The 25,589-nt window shown below is 40.0% G+C and overlaps 3 protein-coding genes across 6 annotated transcripts in view; 2 read left to right on the top strand and 1 right to left on the bottom strand.

Annotated features, from left to right (window-relative positions):
- The window catches only part of LOC139911912 (proteasome activator complex subunit 3-like), a 237,036-nt gene that overhangs the window by 9,705 nt on the left and 201,742 nt on the right, over nucleotides 1-25,589 (top strand). For 2 of the 3 annotated variants that reach the window (XM_071899528.2, XM_071899527.2), the window contains exons 9-10: nucleotides 181-267; nucleotides 1,074-3,948. In XM_071899528.2, the coding sequence (XP_071755629.1) occupies nucleotides 181-267; nucleotides 1,074-1,154 (168 nt within the window). In that variant the 3' untranslated portion in view covers nucleotides 1,155-3,948. Of the gene's footprint in view, nucleotides 1-180; nucleotides 268-1,073; nucleotides 3,949-25,589 lie in introns of those variants that run through there. The other variant, XR_013504969.1, reaches the window with a different exon arrangement.
- LOC139911911 (primary amine oxidase, liver isozyme-like) lies at nucleotides 6,701-10,824 on the top strand. The gene is made up of 5 exons (XM_071899526.2): nucleotides 6,701-8,273; nucleotides 8,670-8,788; nucleotides 9,786-9,952; nucleotides 10,302-10,434; nucleotides 10,540-10,824. Exons 1-5 carry the CDS (start codon nucleotides 6,701-6,703, stop codon nucleotides 10,822-10,824), a joined length of 2,277 nt encoding a protein of 758 aa, XP_071755627.1.
- LOC139911915 (primary amine oxidase, liver isozyme) overlaps nucleotides 16,750-25,589 on the bottom strand; it is a 291,900-nt gene continuing 283,060 nt past the window's right edge. For both annotated transcript variants that reach the window (XM_078284484.1, XM_071899535.2), the window contains 4 exons: nucleotides 24,048-24,166; nucleotides 23,215-23,381; nucleotides 22,258-22,390; nucleotides 16,750-21,244 (listed from right to left, as the gene is read on the bottom strand). In XM_078284484.1, the coding sequence (XP_078140610.1) occupies nucleotides 20,963-21,244; nucleotides 22,258-22,390; nucleotides 23,215-23,381; nucleotides 24,048-24,166 (701 nt within the window). In that variant the 3' untranslated portion in view covers nucleotides 16,750-20,962. The remainder of the gene's footprint in view (nucleotides 21,245-22,257; nucleotides 22,391-23,214; nucleotides 23,382-24,047; nucleotides 24,167-25,589) is intronic.

Here is a 25,589-nt window from a genome sequence, read left to right as displayed (position 1 = left end):
GCATTTCTCTGAGAAAGCTTGTGTTCACTTGCATTCATTAATCGCTCATTTATGTCATCTCTTTCCTGTTTCTTAATCCATTTCATCTCTCTCTCTCATTCATCCTGTTTGTCTCTCTTTCCTCCTCTCTATTTCTTTCTCTGTCGCTCTTTCTTCCTCTCTCATTCTTACCCTCTTTAGGAGGACTACAGAAGGACAGTGTCAGAGATCGATGAGAAGGAGTACATCAGTCTGAAGATCATCATCTCAGAGCTCAGGAATCAATACGTGAGTGTTGCACTCTAGCAATGTGTCAGTACGATTTTAAAAGCACTATCTACACCACGAAAAAGGAACTAATCTGGTCTTTTGCAAGGACTTTCCTAGTCCTCTACCTGTGATAAGCGGCTTTGCTAGCAGGTGTTGCACTGACAAAATTTCACTGATTGGCCTGAGGGGGGCGCCACAGCGTTTGTTTAATTATCTGTATGTCAATCAAGCAACATGAGGAAACTGCATCATTCGTAGGGGATGAAATGTTTAGAGTTTACTTGTTGATCTACAAATTGAAGCTTATTCTACTGTTGCACTCATTGCAAGTCACTTTGGATAAGCTAGTCAGCTGAATGCCCAAATTAGTAGAAATAGAGTCTCAAAACATTGACTTTTAACACATCCCTATCACATGTACTTTGGCCATGAACTAGGTATCCACTTTGGTCGTACAAATTTATTGATTAACGTTTACCCAGAGCTATCAATATGTAACTCGTAATCTAACTGATGTCATGCCAAACTAGGGATGGTGACCCAAAATAAGTCACAGGCCTACTGCCGTTGGGTTTCCGTATGAAAGTGTTGCAAAATATTTCAGTTAAGTCTTGGTCCCAACACAAAAGATTCCATTTTCCATTTGGGTTCAAAGCTAAAAGTGTTTGAGAAGTCCAAGTTGACAAATCCAAGCAAAGTCGAGACAAACTTCTGTGTATTTACTGTACTTGGTGAACCAAGTGATTCTCAATCTAAATGCTAAATTCAAACATGACCATAATTTTAAGCAGCTAAATGTTAATATTTCCGTCCGTTCTTTCCAGGTGACCCTTCATGATATGATTCTGAAGAACATCGAGAAGATCAAGAAACCCAGAAGCTGCAACTCGGAAGCTCTTTATTGATGACCCCCACAACACACACACACACACACACACACACACACACACACATACACTAAATCAGCTGTGGGTCAAATAGTATTTTCCAATAATTCTTAGCATTTGTTTTGGAGTACCTGATGGGTGGGGTTTACAACCTTAGGACAATTCATATAGTGTCTGATAAGCTGTCATGCTTAGAAAATTATACTCTATATCAAATACTTGTGTAATGTGATTATGTAGTTTCTGGTGTTCACTGGTTTGTTCTATATGGCAAATCCCAGCTATCTGGGTAAGTGGGCAAGCTATAAAAAGTATTTGAAAATAATATTTGACCCAAGGTCTCACACACATCACCCCCATTTTTTCTCTTGACGGGAACTTACAGCCCCCCAAATGTTCAGTGTTGGATAATGGCACTCCAGAGCTTAGGGTCCTGATCCTTGGGGTCTTTTCCCATAACCCGGTCCCTCTTCCCCAAAGTCTCTTCGCCGACAGCGCCGCAAAGTCCGCCGCCATCTTCTGCCTCCCGTCTGCCGGTCCACTGGAGCAGAAGCTTGGGGATTTTCGCCAATGCTTTTTTTTTTCCTGGTTTATAAGGAGTTTTTGCTCTTTTTAGATGCTTTTTCCTCGTGTTCTCGAACATGTCCCCGATTTGGATCCCGAACACGAAATTGGAAGACGCGATGGTGGTTTGATGGGGGATTGAACCTAGGACATTCCTGTTACAGGCTGGTGTCTTTAATCACTAAGCCACCCTGCTATCTGTTATCTTGCACCTGTGAGAGAGGGTTTGGGCTCAACTAACAATACTTGCTGGATGTGCGTCCTTATACACGAGAATAAGGATGCACACTCAATGACGTGCCTCTGCGTATACCGCCGCTCCACTGATCAAGCAGGCTTGAACTGGAACTCAAAACGAAATGGCTCCCACGAGGTTAGCAGCACTGGGAACCTGTAACGGTACTTTGTCTGACTTGTCTTTGTTTTATACAGAAACTTTCTGTGACTTTTTGTGGCTTTCACATTTTTATTTTTTTTTAAGGCTTTTGAAGTGCCACATGCAGGTTTGTGAGTCCGTGTGTTTGTGCGTGCACATGCATGCACGTGTATGAAAGTGAGTACACTTGTATACTGTACTATGCAGTGTTTCCCGCATGTTTTCGCTTTACTTTGGCGGCATTGGGAGAAGGGTTTTTTGACGACTTGTTTCATTTAGCGAGCCCAGTAATTCATATTTTTTCAGGCAGAGTATTTTAGTCTAGTCTATGCTAATGGCATTGCAACATTAGCCGACTTTTATACTTCCATCATTATCGATGATGAACTGTCGCTCCATTCAGTTTGTGTTGGCACAGTCACAGGAGTGCGGATGTGCTGGGTCATAGCTGCAATGAATTATGGAATTATGGTCACTGTAGTTCACTAACACTTTTGGCGGCAGCATTAAATCTTGATTGTTTGAAAGCAACATCGACAAGAACCACCAGCTTCATGCATCACTGCACCCAAAATGAATCCAAAAATGTACTTGGCAGGATGTTAATTTACCTGGGCAGGCCTCCCAAAATAACATTGTATGGGAAACACTTGCTGTGTGTGTGTGTGTCGATGTTTGTTTGTATTACACTCTAAAGACAAATTATGCTGTCAAATGGAACCAGCGGTGTGCATTAAAGTGCACCTTAAAACAGCCGTCTCCAGTCAAGTACCATGGAGGACCAAGAGTCTGCAGGTTTTCATTCCAACCAAACACTACAGCAGCTCATTATTTACTCTGGTTGAAGTTGTGCTATTTAGTGAAATGAGTCGTGTTGCGTAGGAATGAAAATCTGCATACTCTTGGACTAGATGGTACATGATTGCAGACAATTGCCCTTTTGTCAAGTTGTACAAATATGGCCTCCGATAAGCTTGTGCAGTGATGAAAACTTGGATTCTGTTAAAAGGTAATTCCTTTTTTCGTGTGATATTCAGATGGGGGTTTTTTTTGTCTGAAACTAGTGTGAGAAGCAGGTTAGACTGGAATGTCAAGTTTGGTTGTGTGGTACTAGCCATGCAGACATCACTGCTGAATTGCTAATGCTAAATTAATGTGGAGTCATTGGGGCAATGGCGACATATTTCAGTCATCTTGGTCGTCATCATATAACTCAAATCACAAACTGGATTTGTGAAGATGACACTTTTTTTTTTTTACACTTACATATGTTTGTGATTTTCAGTTGACCATCTGAATATCACTTTAAAAATACATGATTTAGTCTTTAAAGGGGAAGCAATCCTCAGCATAGTAATTTTTGTTGTCAATGCCTTTGTTTTAAGAGTGATTATTTTACTTAATAAATTTATTATTTTGCGAAAATCTGACAGTTGTATTTTTATGCCTCCGCGCCGGTGACAGCCGTGGCCGGAGGCATTATGTTTTCGGGTTGTCCGTCCGTCCGTCCCATTCTCGTGAACGCGATATCTCAGGAACGCCTTGAGGGAATTTCTTCAAATTTGGCACAAATGTCCACTTGGACTCAAGGATGAACTGATTAGAATTTGGTGGTCAAAGGTCAAGGTCACTGTGACCTCACAAAAGACGTTTTTGGCCATAACTCAAGAATTCATACGCTAATTATGACAAAATTTCACACAAATGTCTAATAGGATAAAATGATGAAGTGATGACATTTTATGTCCAAAAGTTCAAAGGTCAACTTCACTGTGACATCATAATGTTTTGCTTACCACTGTAGCTGAGAAAACGATCTTGGGTCATTCTACAAAAACGGTGGAAGTGCTGTCACTTACTTTTGCAGACACCAAAATCTGTTAAGTTGACCTAATAATCACATTAATTATATATGTTCAATAAATAAAGACTGTCCTTGCAATGATAAAACAAAGTTTATTGGTGGAGGCATACAACCGCGAGGCGGTTATTTCTAGTTCCTTTTGTATCCTTACCTTTTTTGAGAAAAGAAGATCCCGCACACTGCTTTTGCTCAGCATCACCCGAGCTGTTTTTGTTTTGTGATGCTGAGCAAAAGCAGTGTGCGGGATCTTCTTTTCTCAAGACTGAAGTGATACTTTCCAACGCACCTGCATCGGAGATAGTTGGATGTGCAAATATCTCCATGGAAAAAAAGTATCCTTACCTTTTGAAATAGCATACAGTTTTTTGGGAATGTAATTTCAACAAATTCAACATCAGCAGAGCTGGTCCTTCCTACACGTAAGTCCAATTAGAGGTGATCAGGCAAAATGAGTATCCGGTACAGATGTTACAAGTACAATTGTCATCCGATCATTTTGGGCTTACATCCATGAACAGAGAAATCATATTTGTTTTCATTTGGTCTCATTGGGTATCTCTGCAAAATGGGGATGGAATAAGGCAGCATGTGCTCACTCACTCACTGACGCACAATCAAAATTACAAATAACGATGATCAGGCAAAACGTAGACACAGTTCAGCACTGTGCTTGTATGCGACTTGGTAGAGCCAATTGATACAGTGTAGCACATTGTGTCTGTAGCTTATTATAGGCCAGTACTTGGAGCATAAATCAAACAATACAATGTACAATTATGTGCTAATTTAAAGCAATCGCATCCATACTAGGCAGCCGACAACACACTGGTATCTTCAGTCAGCAGCAGTACTGCCTATTTAGGCAACTTCCATTTTTTCCGGATCCAATCATACGATCATGAGTATGAGTACTGCCCAACCCTAATAATAATACTGATTTGTCCTTGGCTTGAGAAAGAGGCTTTTTAGCCTTCCTAGCTGAAATCAAGTAATTGTCGAGTCATCGGCATTAATCAACAACCCTATCAGCACAACCGCAAATACATTATGGTTGTATTGTGCTATAGGGCAGTAAAAATCTTATTGCCTCTAACTTTTTAATCTTTTATGAACAATCTTTTATGATAAGCTCTTCATGTCCCTAGTTAAGTACTATGGGTGGCTGATCTGTCACCCTCATGTCTAATCAAACCATCTGCCACCTCAATCAAAAGAGGTGGCAGAGCATTGTTAAAGAGTTATTGTTCAATTTTATGACCGTACAGCTTATCTTAGTTAAAATGGTCAAATAGCGCAACAGTCCAGCCTCTCGGTCTTATCGCTGAAAAATATGACCCAAGTAAGCACATTGTTTGAAGTCCATAACCCATGTAAGCTGTGCACCATGCCCTATAATTCATAGGGTCCCAAGAAGGTGGACAGGTAGTTGAGGAGGTGGCTTGGGTGAACTGCGATCCAACACTAATATGTGTCAAAGTTAAAGGAATAGTTCACCCAAAAATGAAAATTCTGTCATCATCTACTCACCCTCATGCCAGTTGAAACACAGGTGAAGTTTGTCCATATAATACACAGGGAGGTTGCCAGCACAACTGCATAGCAGCCTTCTCCAAAACAACTGAAGTCAGTGGGGACCAGTTCTTCAGAGTTCCAAAAAGACCTATATTTACACCATAATTTAGTGCAAATCATAACTACAGCTGATTGATTTGGAACAAATAATGGTGTATAGGTCTTTCTATTCACAGTGTGATTGTTTGGCTGTTTTTGTTTTGGAACTCTAAAGAACAGGTCCCCATTGACTTCAATTGTTTTGGAGAAGGCTGCTATGAAGTTGTGCTGGCAACCTCCCTGTGTGTTATATGGACTAACAAATTTCACCTGTGTTTCATTTGGCATGAGGGTGAGTAGATGATGACAGAATTTTCATTTTTGGGTGAACTATTCCTTTAAGGCTAATGGTTTGGTATAGTGTATGGTATACAGCAGATAGTTCCTGTCCTCAGTTCTGATTGGATGAGTCATGTTCAAAGCTGTTGTTAAATACCCGAGAAAAGCATACTTGGGACTGCTTAGTGATTCATTTGAGTAATAATGCACAACCAAAGGTCACTCATACCGGTACTGATGTATTATTTAGCAGCCAATTTGTTTAGCTACTGTTCCCTCCTAACTTTAAGAACTCCACTTTGCTCGATGTCTAACAACACCTCTTAGCTGTTCTAAAATCACTGTAAAGCACGGCTTCTCATGGCTTATTGCTTCAATGTTCAGTGAATGAGATGCAGATATTAGAACATGTTATGTATACTCACAATCACACTACTGATCCCAGGCTTATTGCAACCTTTTGTGACCATTGTCACACCTTTTCATGTGGCCCAGAATTCATTGTAGCAACTTTGCATGAGGTTGTGTTAACCTTTCTGTCCTTTTCATTGCATTACATTTAGCTGACAATCCACAATGACTTACACTGGCTCCATCAGTAGAAAAGTTTAAATTCCTAAATCGCCAACATATCAGAACTTGAGTTTCATGGATAAATGACTAGGCTGAATACCCTGGATAACCTTGTTTGGTCCTGCAGTGGGTAATAGCATCTATGCCACTGGTCCAACCTTCGACTCTTATCGCAAGAAACACCTCTCGGGTAGTAAAAACAGCCCTTGAAGTCAATGGCCTCACCCCTTTACACAAGGTTCTTAAACAGCCTCCGGTATTTCTCCTCAACTATTACTCTCATGCTTCTGCAGCAAAATGGTCTCCAAAGTGATTTGCAAGGTCCTCACATGTCTTCTGGTTCTCATAGCGATTGCCTCGTTGATAGGTAACGGTGTCCTGATATGGCTCAATACCCAGCGTACACCAAAGTGCCCCGCGCAATCTGTAAACCCGATCGCACCTGCAGTGCACAACGAGCGCAGCGACGTCTTTGCTGACCTCTCGGTGGAGGAGTTCTTTCAGGTGCGTGACTATATGTCCAAGATCCCAGGAATGAACATATCAATTGAACCGCTTTCACTTCTTTCGATTGATTACCTTTATCTGATTGACCTCTCCCTGCCGACGAAAGGGAATGTTTTGCTCTATCTGGACAACAAGGGGCCCAAACCAGTGAGAGAGGCGACTGCAGTGGTTTTTCATGGTACTAAGGGCAACATAAGGGAATATGTTGTGGGCCCTCTCCCCAACCCGACCTACCACCGAGATGTCACCTTCGAGAGGTATAAAATGAAGATCCCTATGACCGCACGTCCTGCACACCTTGGGGAGCAAGTATTCAAAATGATGTTCATCAATCAGGTGCTTAAACCAGTCAGCAAACTGTTGACTGAGAGTTTTGGTCCTGATGTAACTTCAAACCCAGCTTTCTATGACAGCATGCCCAAAGGGGTCAAGTCAGGAGACAGACAGACGTGGACATCAATCTGCCGAAATGTGGAGGGTTTCTTTATCCACCCAGTGGGGTTTGAGATCTTAACTGATGACCAGAGCACTGATGTTTCATCCTGGCGTGTGATTAAAGTGCTTTATAATGGTCAATACTTTAACAGCCTACAGGAACTGAAAGAACAATACGAGGCAGGAACTGTGAGGAAAATCATCTACAAACCTGTGCCAAATTACGCGACACTCAAACCCAAGCAGAAACCCACGGGCATTGGACCCCAGCAGTTTTATGTACAAGGCCAGCGATTCAGCGTGAAGAACAACCACATCGCTTACCTTGACTGGAGCTTTGCCTTCGGTCTGAGCGCACTTACAGGGATGAGAGTTTTTGATGTCCGTTTTAGAGGGGAGAGGATCATCTATGAGCTCAGCGTTCAAGAGGCCATGTCAGTTTATGGTTCCGTCACTCCACATATGATGCTTACCAAGTTCCTTGATAGCAGCATCGGTATCGGGCGGTTTGCCTATGAGCTGGTCCGAGGGGTCGACTGCCCTTATTCGGCCATCTACATTGACTCTTTTCACTTTATAGACACTGGCATTCCACGTCGTCTCAAAAACTCAATTTGCGTCTTTGAACATGACACTGGCCGTCCTCTAAGGAGACACTTCTCAGAGGTGAACTACCAAAGCTATGGAGGATTAGTAAACAGCGCCTTAGTGTTCAGGACGATCACAGCCATAGGAAACTACGACTACATGTGGGATTTCATCTTCTACCAGAGTGGTTCAGTGGAGGCAAAGGTTCATGCCACCGGCTACATCACCTCTTCCTTCAATGTGAATGGCAGTTTACCATATGGGCACCAAGTGGCAGAAAACATCATTGGAAATATCCACACCCATTTTCTTAACTTCAAAGTAGACCTTGATGTTTTGGGTGAGTGTAGCAGGAAAGTGGAGCACCTTGAGCATGTCGAAATGTAATTTTTTAGAAATCCAGAGAAAATAATATAGTGACACAGACTATCACTATTCGTAAATGCAGATAAGTGAAAATAACTTCACAAATCAATCACACCTTGCAGTCTACAATGAACACCAATATAACATTTGTGGATCATACAACTATGTATGATCTGTATGTATTGTAAAACTGATTTATTGAGTCAGAATAGCATGTTGAGTGTGTGTGTGTGTGTGTGTGTGTCTGCCTGCATATGTATGTATATATTTGAGACAGGATGGTGTAATAAAAGGGCAATCTGCAGGAGAAGTAAGTGAACAATAAACTGCATGCAAGTAAACTGTGTGTGTGTGTCCCTTCTCCCTCTAGGAGTGAAGAATGCATTCCTGACCAAAGATATGGAGTTTGTCAACGTGTCGCTGCCCTGGATGCCTGAACGCTATGCCATGATCCCTCAGCTGGTGGAGAAACAACTCAAAACAGAACAGGTGCACTGTTACTTTCTGTACTAACATAATAACACTGACTATTTTTATGGTGTTTCTACTGTACTGCAGATCATATAGAGGACACTGATAGGAAAGTGTTAATTACAACCTGATATATATGGGCTAAAAAGTGTGCAGCCTGTATTCAGATACATTTTTGCCCAAGATATATATTTCCCGCCACAAAAGGATTACGTTACACAGCTAGAAACATGCAGTAGTAGCTTCACAACCATTGTTTTAATTGCCTAACCTTAATCAAAGTTTTAGCTGCCTAAACTTAACCGTTGGTTACTTTTCACGTGACAAACAGCTTGTGTCTATTGTCACTATTGTCTATTGTCCAGTTTGTGGTGTAGGAAGGTAATGTTCACATAATTCGTGTCCACAACATGTATTCTGCATTTCAGAGTTCATGTTCATGTCACAGACTGAGATTACCCTTAAATTTTCCCTTAAGTAGCTTCAAAGTTAGAAAAAAAAAAAAGCCTATCTGTACAACAATGTCACATTCATATTCTTTATCTGATCGTTCCAACACTTTCTTGAAGCTCTAGCTGCTTATATTGAATGAAATATTAAAATACAAGACGCCATGTATTTATGGCTGCACCATCACATCAAATGGAAAAAATCTAGATGTTTGTGCATCATTATATACACATTTCCCTGTAATTCAGCATGACACATTTGGTGTCTTTGGAAAACTTGTTATCTTGACTAGGATTTTGAATAAAGTTCTGTGGGTTTGAACAAAGCTTGGCCGTGCAACCTGCATTTGTAATGATGGACCCAGTGGCGGGGGTGGCAGGGAAGAAGAGGTTAATAACTTACATATAAAAATGCCCTAGTAAGAAAGTACCCTATAAAGCACCTAATTTACATATAACCATCTCCATCACAGATAGCAAGTGTAAATGACATTTTGTTACTTCTGCCCTTGTTGTCAAGTACAGGAAATGCCCCTAACATGCTTCTTCTATTCTGTTTCGTACAGGAGGCAGCTCTGCGTTATGACACCAAGACTCCTCGCTACCTCCACATCGCCAGCAACCAGACCAACCGTTGGGGCCACCAGCGTTCCTACCGGCTCCAGGTCTTCAGCTTCACTGGGGACCACCTCCCCGAGAGCCAGCCCGAGGAGAGGGCCATGTCCTGGGCCAGGTGAGTAGTTAAGGCAACCTGTGAGGGTGTGGAGGTCCATGGGGCTAGATTGTATGGTGGCACATATCATGCTGTAAATTTATGTCAAATTGGAAATGTTTCATTGTTGCTTTGTGCATCCTATCCTGTGGCTTTAACATTGAAACCATTTTGGAGGGGAGAAAAACAACAGGGATTCTTGACTATTCAGCCACATCACACTTTGTCCTTATCACCCTCTCGTCCTTCCCCCATTCCCTTCTTTCTCCCTCCATCCCTCCCTTTGTTTTTCTTGTGTCCATGTCTCTTTCCATCTCCTTCCCTTCCTCTCTCTCTCTCTCTCTCTCTCTCTCTCTCTCTCTCTCTCCAGATATAAGGTGGCCATCACTAAGCATAAGGACTTGGAGCAGACCAGTGGAAGTCTGTACAATCAACACGACATGTGGGCTCCAGCTGTCGACTTTAGCAAGTACATTGAAGACAATGAAAGCATCGAGAACGAGGTGTGTGTGTGTGTGTGTGTGTGTGTACTGTTTGCCTAAAATCTAAAAAGCAAATGTAGTCCACGGTCCTTAGCTCATCCCTCCTTTTCCTTTTGCCATCCTCAGGACCTGGTTGCCTGGGTGACCACCGGCTTCCTCCACATCCCCCACGCCGAGGACATCCCCAACACGGTAACCGTGGGCAACGGGGGCGGGGTCCTCCTGCGGCCCCACAACTACTTTGACGAGGACCCATCCGTCCACTCTCCTGACGCGGTGTACATCGGCGCGGGGAGCGAGCAGAGCTGCGACAACAACAGGATGGCCTGCCTGGCTGAAGAGACCTGCAGCCCCGTGCTCCAACCCTTCACCTACAACGGCTTTGAGGGAGTCACGAGCAGGGAGACATGAAAAGGGATTACATACCTTTTTTTTTTTTCAGAAATTGTAATCATTATTTTTAATGATAAATATATTTTTATATTGCACAAATTGTCTTATAAAAGTATCAGTGTGATGTAAAATGAGGAACAAAACAATCTTAACATTTCAGATGACATAAAGGGAAATCTTGCACTACTGCCTAAGGAATTCACAGAATTTTGGGGAGAGTGGGATGTTGGTCAACTTACTCGTTAAGTAATTATAGCATAGACACACTCCTCCATGTGTCCCTGGTAGATCATTCGCTCCACTGCTCCATGCTAACACTTTAGCATACACTATGTTGAGTGATAGTTGGTGGCTAGCATTATCTCAAAAGTTAGAAAATGAGAACTTGTAGCAGCTCTAAAGCTAAATGGTGAATACTTTTGAATGATTTGCACGTAAGACTGGCAGTTTTGTCTATGATACAAAAACAATTCACTGTTTTGAACTAGCAGGGACTACTTTCCCTGTGGAAAGGTCTCTCTTCCCATGACACTTGGAGCGTAACTTGTGTTTTCATAGGAAGTGAAGGTAGAAGGTGAGGGAGAATCTACAGGCCATATAATAAAAAACGTTTTATTACTAAAAGGTTTCTTTGGACAATGCTAGCTGCCTACTATCACTCAACATAGTGTATGCTAATGTGTTAGCATGGAGCCTTCTATCACTCAACATAGTGTATGCTAATGTGTTAGCATGGAGCCTAGTATCACTCAACATGGTGTATGCTAAAGTGTTAGCATAGAGCCTTCTATCACTCAACATAGTATATGCTAAAGCATTAGCATGGAGCCTACTATCACTCAACATAGTGCTAAAGCGTTAGCATGGAGCCTACTATCACTCAACATAGTGCTAAAGCGTTAGCATGGAGCCTACTATCACTCAACATAGTGCTAAAGCGTTAGCATGGAGCCTACTATCACTCAACATAGTGTATGCTAAAGTGTTAGCATGGAGCACCAAAGCTAGTGATCAACCAGGGACACATGGATGATTTTGGCGTGTATGTTCTTATCACAGGTAAGCTCACCAACAGGCCAGTCTCCCAAAAACATGGTGTATTCCTTTAAGACCTGTTTACTAACATCATAACAATGATAACATTAAGAAAGGTATCTCCGAGACAAAATGCAAGTTTAGCTGCTGATTGTTCCCCTTTGTTAGATTTGAACAAATCACTCACTGGCTATGGTCAGAAGAGAATTATAGACTTTACTGTAATATCAGCAGCAGAGAATTTAACCACATAATCAGACAAAGAATTTGGAACACAGTGACCAGCCTCATCTTTTTTTAATGATGTTATCTGTAAGTAGAACTAAAGCAAATGGCATGTCATCCTGCTGTCTTTGTCTTGCACTGCCCTACATGGTGAGCAGTGAAGTTTTGAAAAATGAGTGTTCCATACACAGACAGAGGTGGAGCTGAGCAGAGAAAACACGTCAGGAGAGGACACATCATCCCCCGCCTGCTGATTCCTATCTAAACTATGTATTTTGAGATTGGTGGTGAAGCAAATCTAAACTGTTGATTCTGTTAGCCTGCCTTGCATGTTTGTCATGTCAACTTTTACACTTGGCTGCATCCAGTGTCCATGGCCGGCAAAAATAGTGACTGAAAAATAAGTTACAATTGATTTATTGCATTTTAATTTTCAAATTTGAACTCATTGAAAATGAAATGTGTAATGGCTTCTTCGATTTCAATTTGAGAATGTCCATACTAATACATGAAAATGCAAATACATATTGGGTTATTGAATTAATATTTTATTTACATTTAATCCCAAATTATTCATAAATACATGGAAAACTAAATAAAATGGTAAGAATTAATAACTGCATCGTTAGCATAGAGAGAGACTTTTAGCAACACTAGCAAGAATTAATGCCATTGTCTTTAGTTGGTTGTAGCCCAGTAATAAATAAGAGTTTTTATCTAGTTAATGGTGGTAATAACATAACATAACATAACATACTGTAATGACCATTCCAAGATCTCTTTATGTTTGACAACATATAGTTGCAGGAGAAGATGGGAGGTCACAGACAGCTTTGCTTCTGTTTTGATGTGTTCTGGTCTTCAACTTACTGTTTGCCTTATGTATTTGAGAGAAAACTGGCCAATAAATAGTAATGATAACTCTCTTCTTTACTGTTGGTTTGTTTTAATGTAAAGTGCTATGGAAAAGTGCAAACACACACACACACAGAGGGCCCAGAGGAAACATAAGGATGGGGAGTACTGATATGTTAACACTGGAGCAGGCATGTAGACGTTACGTAAGAAACCCAAGTACCAAGAATTTAAGAGGAGCTGGCAAACAAAAATAATCCTCAGTTTAATTCTCAAACGGAGTCACTTTATGTTCCAGCTGTTTAATAAAAGACTCTCAAATCTTTTCAGTCACGCTGACTGAAGGGGAATTTTTCCTTTTTAATTTATACTGGAAGAGGTGACTGTAAAGAGTAGGTGTATGTGTTTTTCGCAGTTCTCTTCCAGGATTACGCTCCTTTGTTGCCAAATGCAGGAAGTCTGGTATTCTGTTTGTTTTTGCTTTGTTAACTCTATTCATCTTGGGCTGAAAGAAAAGGAAGTGTTTGTCAGAATGCTTCTGGAAAAACTGCCACCTGCCTTAGAGAGTAGCCAACAAATAACAAAAGCTTAAATAATGTTTTAAATAACCAAAATATAAGTTTGATCTCTGGGTTTTGTATTTGAAGTGAGATACAGTGATTTTAGTTTTACTGGCTTCCATCTCTGTTATTATCTAGACCTCATATTCGTTGTTGTCAGAAAAACAACAACAACAAACAAACACGTATCTGCCAAAAGGAAGCAACAACAGAATAGCTATTTGCTCCTTGATGTGTGTTTTTGAAGTTACACAATGGATTCAAAGGCAAGCGCCATGAAACTCACTAAACAACAAACTTTAAGTTCAAGTAAGGAAACAAAAAAACACCCAAATTGCAGTTATGTTGTGTTTTTTTTTTACTCATTTAAAGGCAGCAGACAGTGAAATGGCCGTTAAATAACCCTTTGCATTTATCAGAAACTGGCAAGTTCCTGGGAAGCCATTGTGTAACGGCGTGAAAACATCTGGAACTTGTCAGCGAAGTGGCGGGCCCATGGGAGCCGATCTGCGCTGTGGGCCGGGGGGAGTCATTTAGAAGGGGCCACAAATTCACATAAACATGCCGACAATGCAAATCATCGCCATATACAGCTATCTCTACGGCGGTGTTGACTCATTTCTGGAAGGATCTTGGAAACATGGAGGGGGTGGTGTTAAATAAATCTGCTATATAATCTTGTACAGAATTTGAATCATCATGAGAAAAAAAAAAGTATTTATTTCTCAATCTGAATGGGAGTGAACCATCTGGTTTTTTTTTTTGTTGCGTTCAAAATCTAATTGGTTATGGATTGTTCATGACTAAAGTTAAAGAATAATTCAACTCAACATGATGAAAGTATTCACCCATGCACACCCAAACACTAAATACAACTTCAGATACTTATGGATCGCTTGGTGTCCAAAATTCATAGAATATGAAGGCAAATGGAGTTGGAATGGTGTTACGGTGATTTTCAATCATTATTGTAAGTAGTGTATAATAACATTTGTGTGTCAAATCTCAATACTGAAATAAATAAAAGCTAAATGACAACAAAGTCTGACTGTGCAGAATTATGTTTATTTCTGAGCCACAAATCTTTCTAGCGATGGCATTGGTTTGCTAGAATGTAAACAACAATTTAAAAATGTCATTACAAAGTAACAATAATATAATTTGGATGGAGAGCTTGTGAAACTGTGATGGTCAAGCGTCTCATTTGTGATTACTACAGCAGAATAAAATGGAGCTAATATCACCATTCATTTTTCTGCCCCACGATACGTATCGTCACATTTTTGTATCATGATATATTGAATTTCTATATATTGTCCCACCCCTAATAAGTAACTGTAACAGATTTTAGCTGCCATTTTTCTTCTGTAATTCTATGACATGGAGTCTGTCACTGTCTGTCTCTAAAGAGTGGAATCGGCCTTTATAGAAGCACAGCTTTCTTTAGCACTGTGGTGAACTGGACCTGTCACACACTGAGGCACGGAGGCTGCTATCTCTGAAATACTGGGGCAGCGGAGGTCAAAGGCCAGACTTACAGGCACAAATGGCTGATGTATTAGGTGTGGGAGTCTGCATGATAAGACAGTGTGTGTGTGTGTGAGATTGCAGGAGCATATCGTTATTTATTGCATTACTGTTTGATTTAATGAATGGATGTTTTCTAGGAGGTTTGTCTTAGATGCATGGGTTCAATGATCATAGACAAAGAGAATCCAACAAGAACTCGCACACGGATAAAAAAAAGGAAGAACAGTGTGATATTTATCGTTTTTCTCAGTTGATTTGACACATTTCTCCAAACTAAGGTCCATGCTGTCAAAACAGTTAAAACAGCCCAGCTCCACTGCAAAATGAAGTGCTGCTTTGCTTTCAGATTGCACACACGTCATCTATTGGTAAGATAATACATTCAGATATATTCACACACGAAAACTTGATGAAACGTTTTCCTTACAGTAAGTCTGTTTCTCACACTTTCGGACATACGACAATATGTAATATTTCACAGTTTCACATGTCAGGGATTTGTGTGATGTCATATCTGACAGTTTTACGTGTTTGTCTAGACGTGTTGATGAACATGATGAATCACAATGTGTTTCAAAAGAAGCCACAAACAAGTTTACTGCTGTAGCCAACGACTTTATTCCCCATCAACCCTTTCATTTCTGTCAGGCCAAAGCATTTATGATATATGCAGTTTTGTAATTGGTGTGAAAACAATACAAATGTATTCATAAGACTATTAGTTAAATGGTACTGATAGGTTTTGCAAAGTTATAAAGAGTTTAGACAGCTGGGTGAACTGTTTTGAGAGCATGGACTTTAGTTTGGAGAGTTTTGTGTGGAAAAAATGCTAAATATAGTTTTGTATTTTGCGTGAAACAATGAAAATGTACTGATAGCTTTGCAAAATTATCAAGGATATATCCAAACGTACACTTTTTCAGCTTCTACTTTTTTGCGCGTTATGTGAATAAATATCAGTCCTTTTTTTTGCATCAGTTGGCATCTTTTGGATTTTTTCCTTTGCTATCAGAGTTGGATTTCTTGTTGGATTCTTTTTAAAGGAGCTATACATTCATTTATTAGTCAGTAATTTCCATTCTTACATAAACGAGTGCAGATCATAAAATGGAAGCTTTAAGAGCATAATTCCACTTTGCATCTGAAGTAGGAGCCATAGACATATATATATGTTCTAAGGCGAGGAAATGCTGTGGCAGGCACACACACTCACACACACACACACACACACACACACACACACACACACACACACACACGCACACACACAACATGACTGAACTTTGAACGCTCTCAGACCCCTTCCTTTTGTTCCGTTCCCATGTAGCATGCAGGGAGGAGGGCTGTGTGTTACTCATGCGTACGTGTGTGTGTATGCGTTTGTGTGTGTGTGGCTTCGCCCGTACCTCTCTGATCTGGTTTCAATTTCCTACTTCCTGGAGAAGCCATGGGGAGCAGTGAGACCGATATGTATGTGTGTGTGTGTGTGTTTCAGTCTCTCCAGTATTTCTGTTCAGGCTGTGCTGTTGTATCCTAACATTTCCTCGAAACAATTCTGAACCACTGTAATAATTGAATATGTAAATTTGTAAATTATATATTATAATTATATATTTAGTGACTGCAAGTGTGTGTGTCGGATATGTGTGTGTGTGTGTGTGTGTGTGTGTGTGTGTGCTTGTGTGTGTGCATGTGCGGTTTTGCAAAGACCAAAAGCTGCAGACCTCCGGACCCCCTCTTACACAAATAATCTCTTCTTTTATTTAGAGAGGAAACAAAACAAAACAAAACAAAAACAACTATCAGATTCTTAAGTATTTTGTACTGTAGAAAAAATATACAAAAATTTAAAAAACAACACTCAGACATTCAATAGTCACAGCATCCACCCACATGAGAGTGGCTGGTTGTGCATTGGACTGAATGGTCAGACTTTTCAGTGCACTCATTTACAGATAGACAGTACTTTGTCCTTATGATTTACATTATAATGGTGCATTGGTTAATCAGCAAGAGGCACACAGGATAAGAGAAATGTTTCATTCCAAAATGAGATTGAAAATTAAGACCTACTGCTAAAATATGATTGCTGACATGAAAGTAAAAGTCATTGAAAACATTATTAGGTAATGCAAAATCTAACATAAATCACATTTTTGAGGATGTCATCATATCTGAGTTTGAAACATTCAGTAATGAACCCAAGCAATGGATGTCTAAACACTGTTGCAGCTGCTAATGTAATAACCATTAATATAATAAGCTGCAATAACAATTTGCAGTTAATAGTGGAATAATTAATGTAGTAAATGTCCCAGTAACTGACATAACTTTTTTCCTGCTAGTTATTGCTAATAATTAATGATAATGAATAATGATATTAATTATTATTGTGTTTTATTACTATAATGAGAAGACTGACATTTTTAAAAACAAAATGACTGAACTGCTACTGTAATAATAGTCAAAATTCAGTCCACAACTGTCACCCATTCACAAATGTGATTTTTAAATATGGTGCTACATCTGAAAAAGGAATGAATATGAATATGTATGGAAGATAGTCTTTGGTGATCATTGTTAACAGCTTATATTTCAAAAATATCAACCTTCCTGTTAATGTAACAAACAACAATAGTGTAATAATTATGTTAAAAAAAAACATTACTACATTAATGGTAGGTAAAATATATTACATTCATGGGAAAATCATTATGTCAGCCAGATTATGGCATTATGTGCTGCAAATTGTTATTCCCTTAATGGTTTATTACATTAATGGGAAGTTATTACATCAACAGCTGTAACAAGCATTTTGGGAAAAAATCTCTTAATTTCTTGATATACTTTTGTATAGCATTTCTGCTTTCTGCTGATTACACTGTATATTAGGTACAGGGGAGAGAGACAAGAAGATGTTGTGCAACAAGTTGTGGCCAGTGAGACCATTTGGCTGTGATTTCCATTTGTCTTTGCATTTGCTGAAAAACACTAGACTTACAGGTAGCACAGCAGGATCAGTAGAATCAGAATCAGTCGGATTCTCCGACTGGCAAAGCATTAACATGTTCAGACTCCTACTAATAGATGTAAATAGATGAGGGATGTCATTTACTACACACAATACTAGGAGAACAAATAGTGACTTAAATGGAAGGTTCAGTGATTTTATAAGTCTACTCTATTAATCACTAATCAAGCCCCCTCTCAGAATGTGCCAAAAGCTTTTTCATTACAGCTTGCGTTTCTTTGAAATCAGCAACCACCACCTATTATCATTTGTTAGCAATACTAGCTCAAGTCAATGGGGTATGAAACCAAATCTCTTAAAATCACAAGCAAGCCATTCCATATACTTCCATAGCTGTAGTAATAGTAGGAATAGAACTTGCTCAAAGCACTTGAATGGGATTTTGAAAGCAATGGTTTCATACCCCATTGACTTGCACTAGCATTGCTAACAAATGCTAACAGGAGGCTGGTGCTGATTCTGAGACAAAAACTCTGATGTGAAAATGTTTTGAATGTTATAATAGCGGACATGGTTAGTGATAAATAGGACAGGCCTCTAAAATCACTGAACCTTCCCTTTAATGTTCAGTGCTTGATATTTCAGAAGTACAGGCTGACACGCCCTGTAAAATAGCTGCATTTACATGGAGCCTTTTATTCCACTAGTAATCAGAATAGTAGCCCAGTCAGAATAAAAATGACTCATATAATCACCTCAATCAGAATAAACCGTCCCGTTCCCAATGAAATTTCCATTTGAGAGGGCTGGTATAACCCTTTCATAATCCGGTCAATGGATAAAACTTCGTCATGTAAACAGTCATTCTGATCACTTTCTTTGGTTGGAATATCTAGACTCTGTAAGTGACGTCAATGATGTTTACTTTTCTCCGGGAGAATTTGAATGGCTGCGCTTGTTATTAACGCTCAGGCTTGACGTAGGCGACATAGCCTGTTTTTATATCAAGTGCTGACTCCGCCCACCCGGGCCAGTTTCGGCGTACGGCGGTAACAACTACAAGTGGACCCAATCATTATGTGCAAAACAAAGCGTCTTTGTTTGACACTTTCGGAGTCGTATGTTCTGATAAAGCTGCTGCTTCACCAGAAAGTGCTGCTAGAGTGCTGGATTCTGTATTTTGCATGTCAGAAACATTTATTCTGATTACATATGTTGGAGCATGTAAACGCACACCATGCGATCCTTTTATTTAGCGTTCATGTAAACACTTGCGTGGGAATCTTCAATCTGAATTATTTCATTCAGAGTGAAAAAATATGGCTCACGTAACTGCAGCTAATGTTGCAAGCAAATGCCTTAAAACAGCTTGAAGAGACTTCCACACTGACCTTTACTTTTATGCTGGCAATCTGTATCAATTTATAAACGATGGCTGACAATTATAGAAATCCCACGTTACATGCTTGCTGCACTGCTGCTTCACTAGTGCTCCAGTCCCAAGAGTGGGAGCGGTGGATTTCTACATTGGGTACTGTAGTGATCCCTGATTTGTAAGAGACATCTTTAAAAAGGCATAGTGGATATTAAAAATGCACCTCAGAGAAGATAAATCCACTGTTGATTTTACACTGAGCCCCCAGATATCAACTCTGGGCAAAATCATGGTTCATTCTAAAAAAAAAAACAAAAAAAAAAAAACATTTTCAACACATCTGTGAGTCTAATTTGGGACAACGCATATCTGTTGTACTTCTCATCGAAACTTGTTAATACCATCTCATGTTGTGTCAATATGTGTTGCTATTAGTATATGTTGTTATCCAAAACAAGACACATGGATGTACTGAAAATGCCAAAATGACTCATCCTTTAAGTGTTGAATATTTTTCCAAAATATGGAGAAAAATGAAAAAGTGCTAGATTTGGCTTATCTTGCACATCACTAGCTAAGATACACTTGAAGTGATAGATCACTAAGGGAGAACATTTTCACTTTTTAGCACAGGCTGAATCCCTGCTTGAAAAGTTTGACCCCAGAAATAGAATAGAATATGATTATCTGGGTCAACTTTGACATATTAGATGGATTTTTTTAATTTCAAAATGGAAGCAAATAAGTGATGACTTCAGGTCCTCAAAGTGAGGACAAAGTCATTGACCTTTTATGAAACCATACAAGCATATGTGTTCCAAAAAGCAGAAAAGTGTTAACACCAAAGAGAACTATCACTTGTACAACGATGTGTCATTTTCCATGCATCTTTCTGTCTAGTGATTTTTCAACACTTGATGTTTTGATAGCATGTTACTATGAACTCATCTTAAAGCTCTACTAGGTAATACCTGACACCCAAATTAATTTGGACACATAGGGGAAACATATATAGGGGTCTCAATTAGTTAGGATGTGACGCTCTTCTCTGCTATAGCCCCACTTTGTGATTTAGGCTGATAAGAGAGGTGTGTTTTTACATAAAAATCTTGCCTACTGCAGCTTTAAGTGTGTGTTAAACAAAATGCACCATTCCAAACTACTGCTATAGATGTGTTGAAATTGACACAATCTTCTTGAGAGTGTGATTCATAACACCAAGCACATCTCTGAGTAGTTCAAGGACCTGAAACTGTTTTCGAATTAACTGTTGCCCAAGTCTGCTAGATTAGTAGTTCTCAAACTAGGGCACGGGACACCAAGGGGGTCGCAAGATGATTTATGGCATAGAAAAAAGCATTTATTATCATGTGATTTTTCAGATTTTTCTCAAATTTTTTCTTTTTTCTTATGAAATACAGAATAGCCTCCTCTGATAATGAATCAAATGAAACAACCTGAAAAGGGAAAATCATTCTTTGGTTGAACTGTTCACCACTCTGCATATGCAGCCTGTGATGGGGGGCTGCCAGTAGCCATCACTTAATTTTAAGGGGTCACGCGCCAAAAAGTTTGAGAACCACTGTGCTGAATCAATCAGAATAGCTAATCGAACTTCATGACTCCCTCAAAGCCGTTGTAGGTGAAGGGTTGGAGCACGGGGCTACAGGTCTCTTCAGCCAGGCAGGCCATCCTGTTGTTGTCGCACCTCTGCTCGCTCCCCGGGGCGATGTACACCGAGTCAGGAGAGTGGACGGACGGGTCCTCGTCAAAGTAGTTGTGGGGCCGCAGGATGACCCCGCCCCCGTTGCCCACGGTTACCGTGTTGGGGATGTCCTCGGAGTGGGGGATGTGGAGGAAGCCGGTGGTCACCCAGGCAACCAGGTCCTGTGAGGGGAACAAGGGCACAGAATGTAAACATAACACTTGTGTGTGAATGATCCAATACAACATTATACCATACCACACCATACCACCCCATGTCATGTCATGTTATTTCATGTCATATCATATATCATACCATGTAATGTCATGTAATGTATCATACCATGTAATGTCATGTAATGTATTATACCATGTCATGTCATATACCATGTCATGTCATGTCATATATCATTTCATGTCATGTCATGTCATGTTATGTCATGTCAGACTATACCATGTCATGCCATGTCATTTCATGTAATGTCATGTCACGTCATGTCATACATATCATACCGTGTAATGTCATGTCATACTGTACCATGCCATGTCATATACCATGTCATGTCATGTCATACTATACCATGTCATGCCTTGTCATGTCATATCATACTGTACCATGCCATGTCATGTCATATACCATGTCATGTCATGTCATACTGTACCATATCATGCCATGTCATGTCATATACCATGTCATTGCATACTATACCATGTCAAGTCATGTCATGTCATGTCATGACTTGTCATACTATACCATGTCATGTTACATCATGTCATACCATATCATGCACCCCTGTTTGTCCTCATTCTTCCATGCCCCTTCCACCCTCCCTCTCTTCTCTCTCCCTCTCTCTCTCTATTCTCTCATAGGGTCCTCAAGGGGTCTGCTGAGCCCGGGAGCTACAGCGGATTCTTCTCCGAAGCCTTCCCCACACCGCAGTCAACGTCTCATCCATATCCGAGAAGAAGCAGTCATCTATGGCCCAACGCTACAAACTGTGCTAACCGAAAACCTAACATAATTATTGAATATAACATTCAAATCACATTCTGTTGATAGCGTGGTCCGCTTGCTCATGAATCATGCAAACTCCTATACCTAAACCATGTCTGTAAAATGTCAAGTTCACATACATGCTTGTTTGTAGGGACTGTTATTTTATAAGAAGTTTTCACACACACACACATACACACACCTCATCTTCGATGCTTTCGTTGTCTTCGATGTAATTGCTGAAGTCGACGGCTGGAGTCCAGATGTTGTTTTGGCTGAACAGACTGCTGCTGGTCTGCTCCAAGTCCTTATGCTTAGTGATGGCCACTTTATACCTGGAGGGAGAGAGAGACAGGGAGAGAGAGAGAAGGTAGAAGAGAGAGGGTTAGGGAGAGAGACCAAGACATAAGAGAGACAAAGAGAGCCAGAGAAGAGAGGGTAGAAGAGAAACAGGAGACAGAAAGACAGAAAGAGAGAGACACAAGACAGGGTTTGCGGAGAGAGAGAGAGAGAGAAGAGAGAGAGAGAGAGAGAGAGAGAGAGAGAGAGAGCGAGAGAGAGACAGCAAGAAAAATGAGGGAATAACAGAAACAGTGGAGAAAGACAGAGAGATGGAAGGAAGGAAGGAAGGAAGGAAGGAAGGACGGAAAGAAGGAAGGAAGGAAGGAAGAAGTAGGCAAAGAAGAGTGCCAGAGTGCAATCTGAGCGCAAGTGAGTGAAATTAGCCAGAAAGTTTTTTGCACTATTGATTCATAATGGACTTCACTAATGCAGTTTTGCACAATTTGTTTTCAGAAGTTAAGAATCCACAGACCATAGAATAAAAACTAATACCAATTTTGGATTACTAAAAGATCTATCCTCATACTTCTGATAATGCTAGTTGGCTATGAGTACTTAATGTATTGTATGTTACTGTAAAGCATTAGCATGACAGCGGACAGAGCTATTTACTCGGAGACACAGAGATGATTTTGGTACCAATCCTCATGTCACATATTGTGTAAGGTGACCAATGGTCCAAACTCTGAAAATGTTGGTGTAGTCTCTTAAAGCTGCACTAGGCATTTTTGCACAAAATCTTTGTCATCATCAGCTGACGATATATTGATCTTTGACTTTGCAGCTTGACCAGAAAGTGAAGACTCTGTCCTCTCACCTGGCCCAGGACATGGCCCTCTCCTCGGGCTGGCTCTCGGGGAGGTGGTCCCCGGTGAAGCTGAAGACCTGTAGCCGGTAGGAACGCTGGTGGCCCCAACGGTTGGTCTGGTTGCTGGCGATGTGGAGGTAGCGAGGAGTCTTGGTACCGTAACGCAGAGCTGCCTCCTGTGGCGTGAAGAGTGTTAGATTGGACATCCATTTATTTTCTGTTCAGCAATCAAGAGTTTGTTTATTGACCCCTAGAGGAAACTTATTTTGGATACATACTGCTGCGTAAAGAAATGACACAAATCACTAATTTACAACAACAGTAAACGTTCAATATCAACAACAAACAAATATGTCCATTAATGTTTTTACTTGGACAATGCATAATTGGAAAAATAAGTGTCTGATTTGTTTTTAGACAAAGGTTAGAAGAAATGAATATAATCAATATGAGATTGTGTAATATTTAACATAGCGCTCCACCAGATTAAATATTTTAATACATTTCTAAACCTATTTATTCAATCTATTTATTTATTTATTATTATAATCCATAATATCATATTACAATCCATAAACCAGTGCAATGTTTTCAATACTTTTCAGTACTACCCCCCTGCCCCTCCCCCCTATGGCTTGAATCTGCACTCCACTTGGGCCACCCCACTCAAAAAATCCCGGATCCGCCCCTGCTTGAAACTAGCTCATGACTTTTGCTGCACACTATTTGTACTTTCTCTGTCCATTTTTCCCGTCACGGTACTAAATGCTGTGTAATAAAGCAGTAACAATCTTTAAGAGTTTGTAAAAAAAACCAAAAAAAACCCCACAACAACGGTGCACCTGTTCTGTTTTGAGTTGTTTCTCCATCAGCTGAGGGATCATGGCGTAGCGTTCAGGCATCCAGGGCAGCGATACATTGACAAACTCCATGTCTTTGGTCTGGAATACATTCTTCAGTCCTGGAGAGGAGTCAAAACACAGAAAAAAAATCCTCTGTCATTTAGGGACACTGAACGTTGCACATGCGGTATTGGTTTTGTTTCAGTTTCCAAGCCAAAAAGCCAAGTCGCTCAGTCCTGGAACTAGTGAAATGTTTCAACGAGCCTGTTTTTGATTGTTTCTGTGGATTCATGTCAGTTAGCCAGTAATTGCTTTTATCATAATTTGTAATAAATTACCTCAAAACTAGGGCTGTACGATTATGGCTAATGTTTATTTTGCTACATATTGTGAACAAAATTTTACTGCACTTTTCCACTTTATATCAACATCTGAACTATTTTCAGCTACAGTGGGCACTCTAAATGAAATGAAATGTTTCATGATGTAGCGTGGTATATAACATGAATATAATATAATTATGTAAAGCCCTTTGAGACATGCTTGGAATATGTTGGTTTGCCACTGTATGCTTTATTAATCATATTTTCCTCATATTTTAACTCAAAACTCATACTTTCAACCTCAAACAACACTATTAAATCAGAACTGAAAACAAATGATGGTTAAGCATAACCACAGGGCTTTTATAGGGAGGAATGTTTTGGTCAATTTATTAGGGGAAGTGGCCTAAAGTGGCTTGTTCCAATCCCTAAAGCATCTAGGGAATGTTGTTTGCTATGTTATAAGACGAGAAGTGTGCTTCATAGCAAAGGCGCTTCCATTTCTGCTGCTTTCTTGTGGCTAGATTATGATTAAAGCCAGTGGGGTGAGATGATTCCACTCGTTTCCAATGCAAATCAACTCGTTTCAAGAATCTCCTGGAAACAAGTGTGATTTTCTTGGTAGTACTTGAAGTGAGCTGCCTAATCCTCCTTGTGTCCAAATGTTGACACTCATTTCTAGAAAACTTAAACAAATGGAATTACCTCACCCCACTTCTTTAAGAGAAATAACATTTTGAGATTGAATATGACACTAAATGGCTGAGTACAGAAGAAGCACACTCTATGAGACCTGAGTTTGTTTAGGAATGTGTTTGTTCTACACAAATCACAGCGTGATGTATGGATGAGTTTTGCATGACACTGGAAAAAAGAATCAATCAGTCAACCAATGTTGCTGGGGTAATTTGAGTAACATTCTGTCATCTTGTCACCTTGCTCTGTTCCAGTTGATCTGTTTGGTGGTTGAGAGTAGAAGTCTAACTGGCTGTGAATACCTGTAACTGACTGAAAGTGTACCTGAATGAGTGCAAAGTAGGTGGCTCAGTCAATCTAATAAGCAAACTGAAGTTAAAACAGGAAGTCAAAAACACCAGAAGAAACAACTGAATGGCAGGGACCCATATTCTAAAAACAGTTTGTAGTAATGTGTGTTACACAGAAGAAACTAAAAAAAACAAACAAGAGTTCATAAAGAGACATTGGTTTACATAGCTCT

This window comes from Centroberyx gerrardi, chromosome 7, assembly GCF_048128805.1.
Source record: "Centroberyx gerrardi isolate f3 chromosome 7, fCenGer3.hap1.cur.20231027, whole genome shotgun sequence".
Taxonomy (NCBI): Eukaryota; Metazoa; Chordata; class Actinopteri; order Beryciformes; family Berycidae; genus Centroberyx; species Centroberyx gerrardi.
Note: the sequence above shows the minus strand (reverse complement) of the source record. Positions and strands in the feature narration are given on the sequence as shown.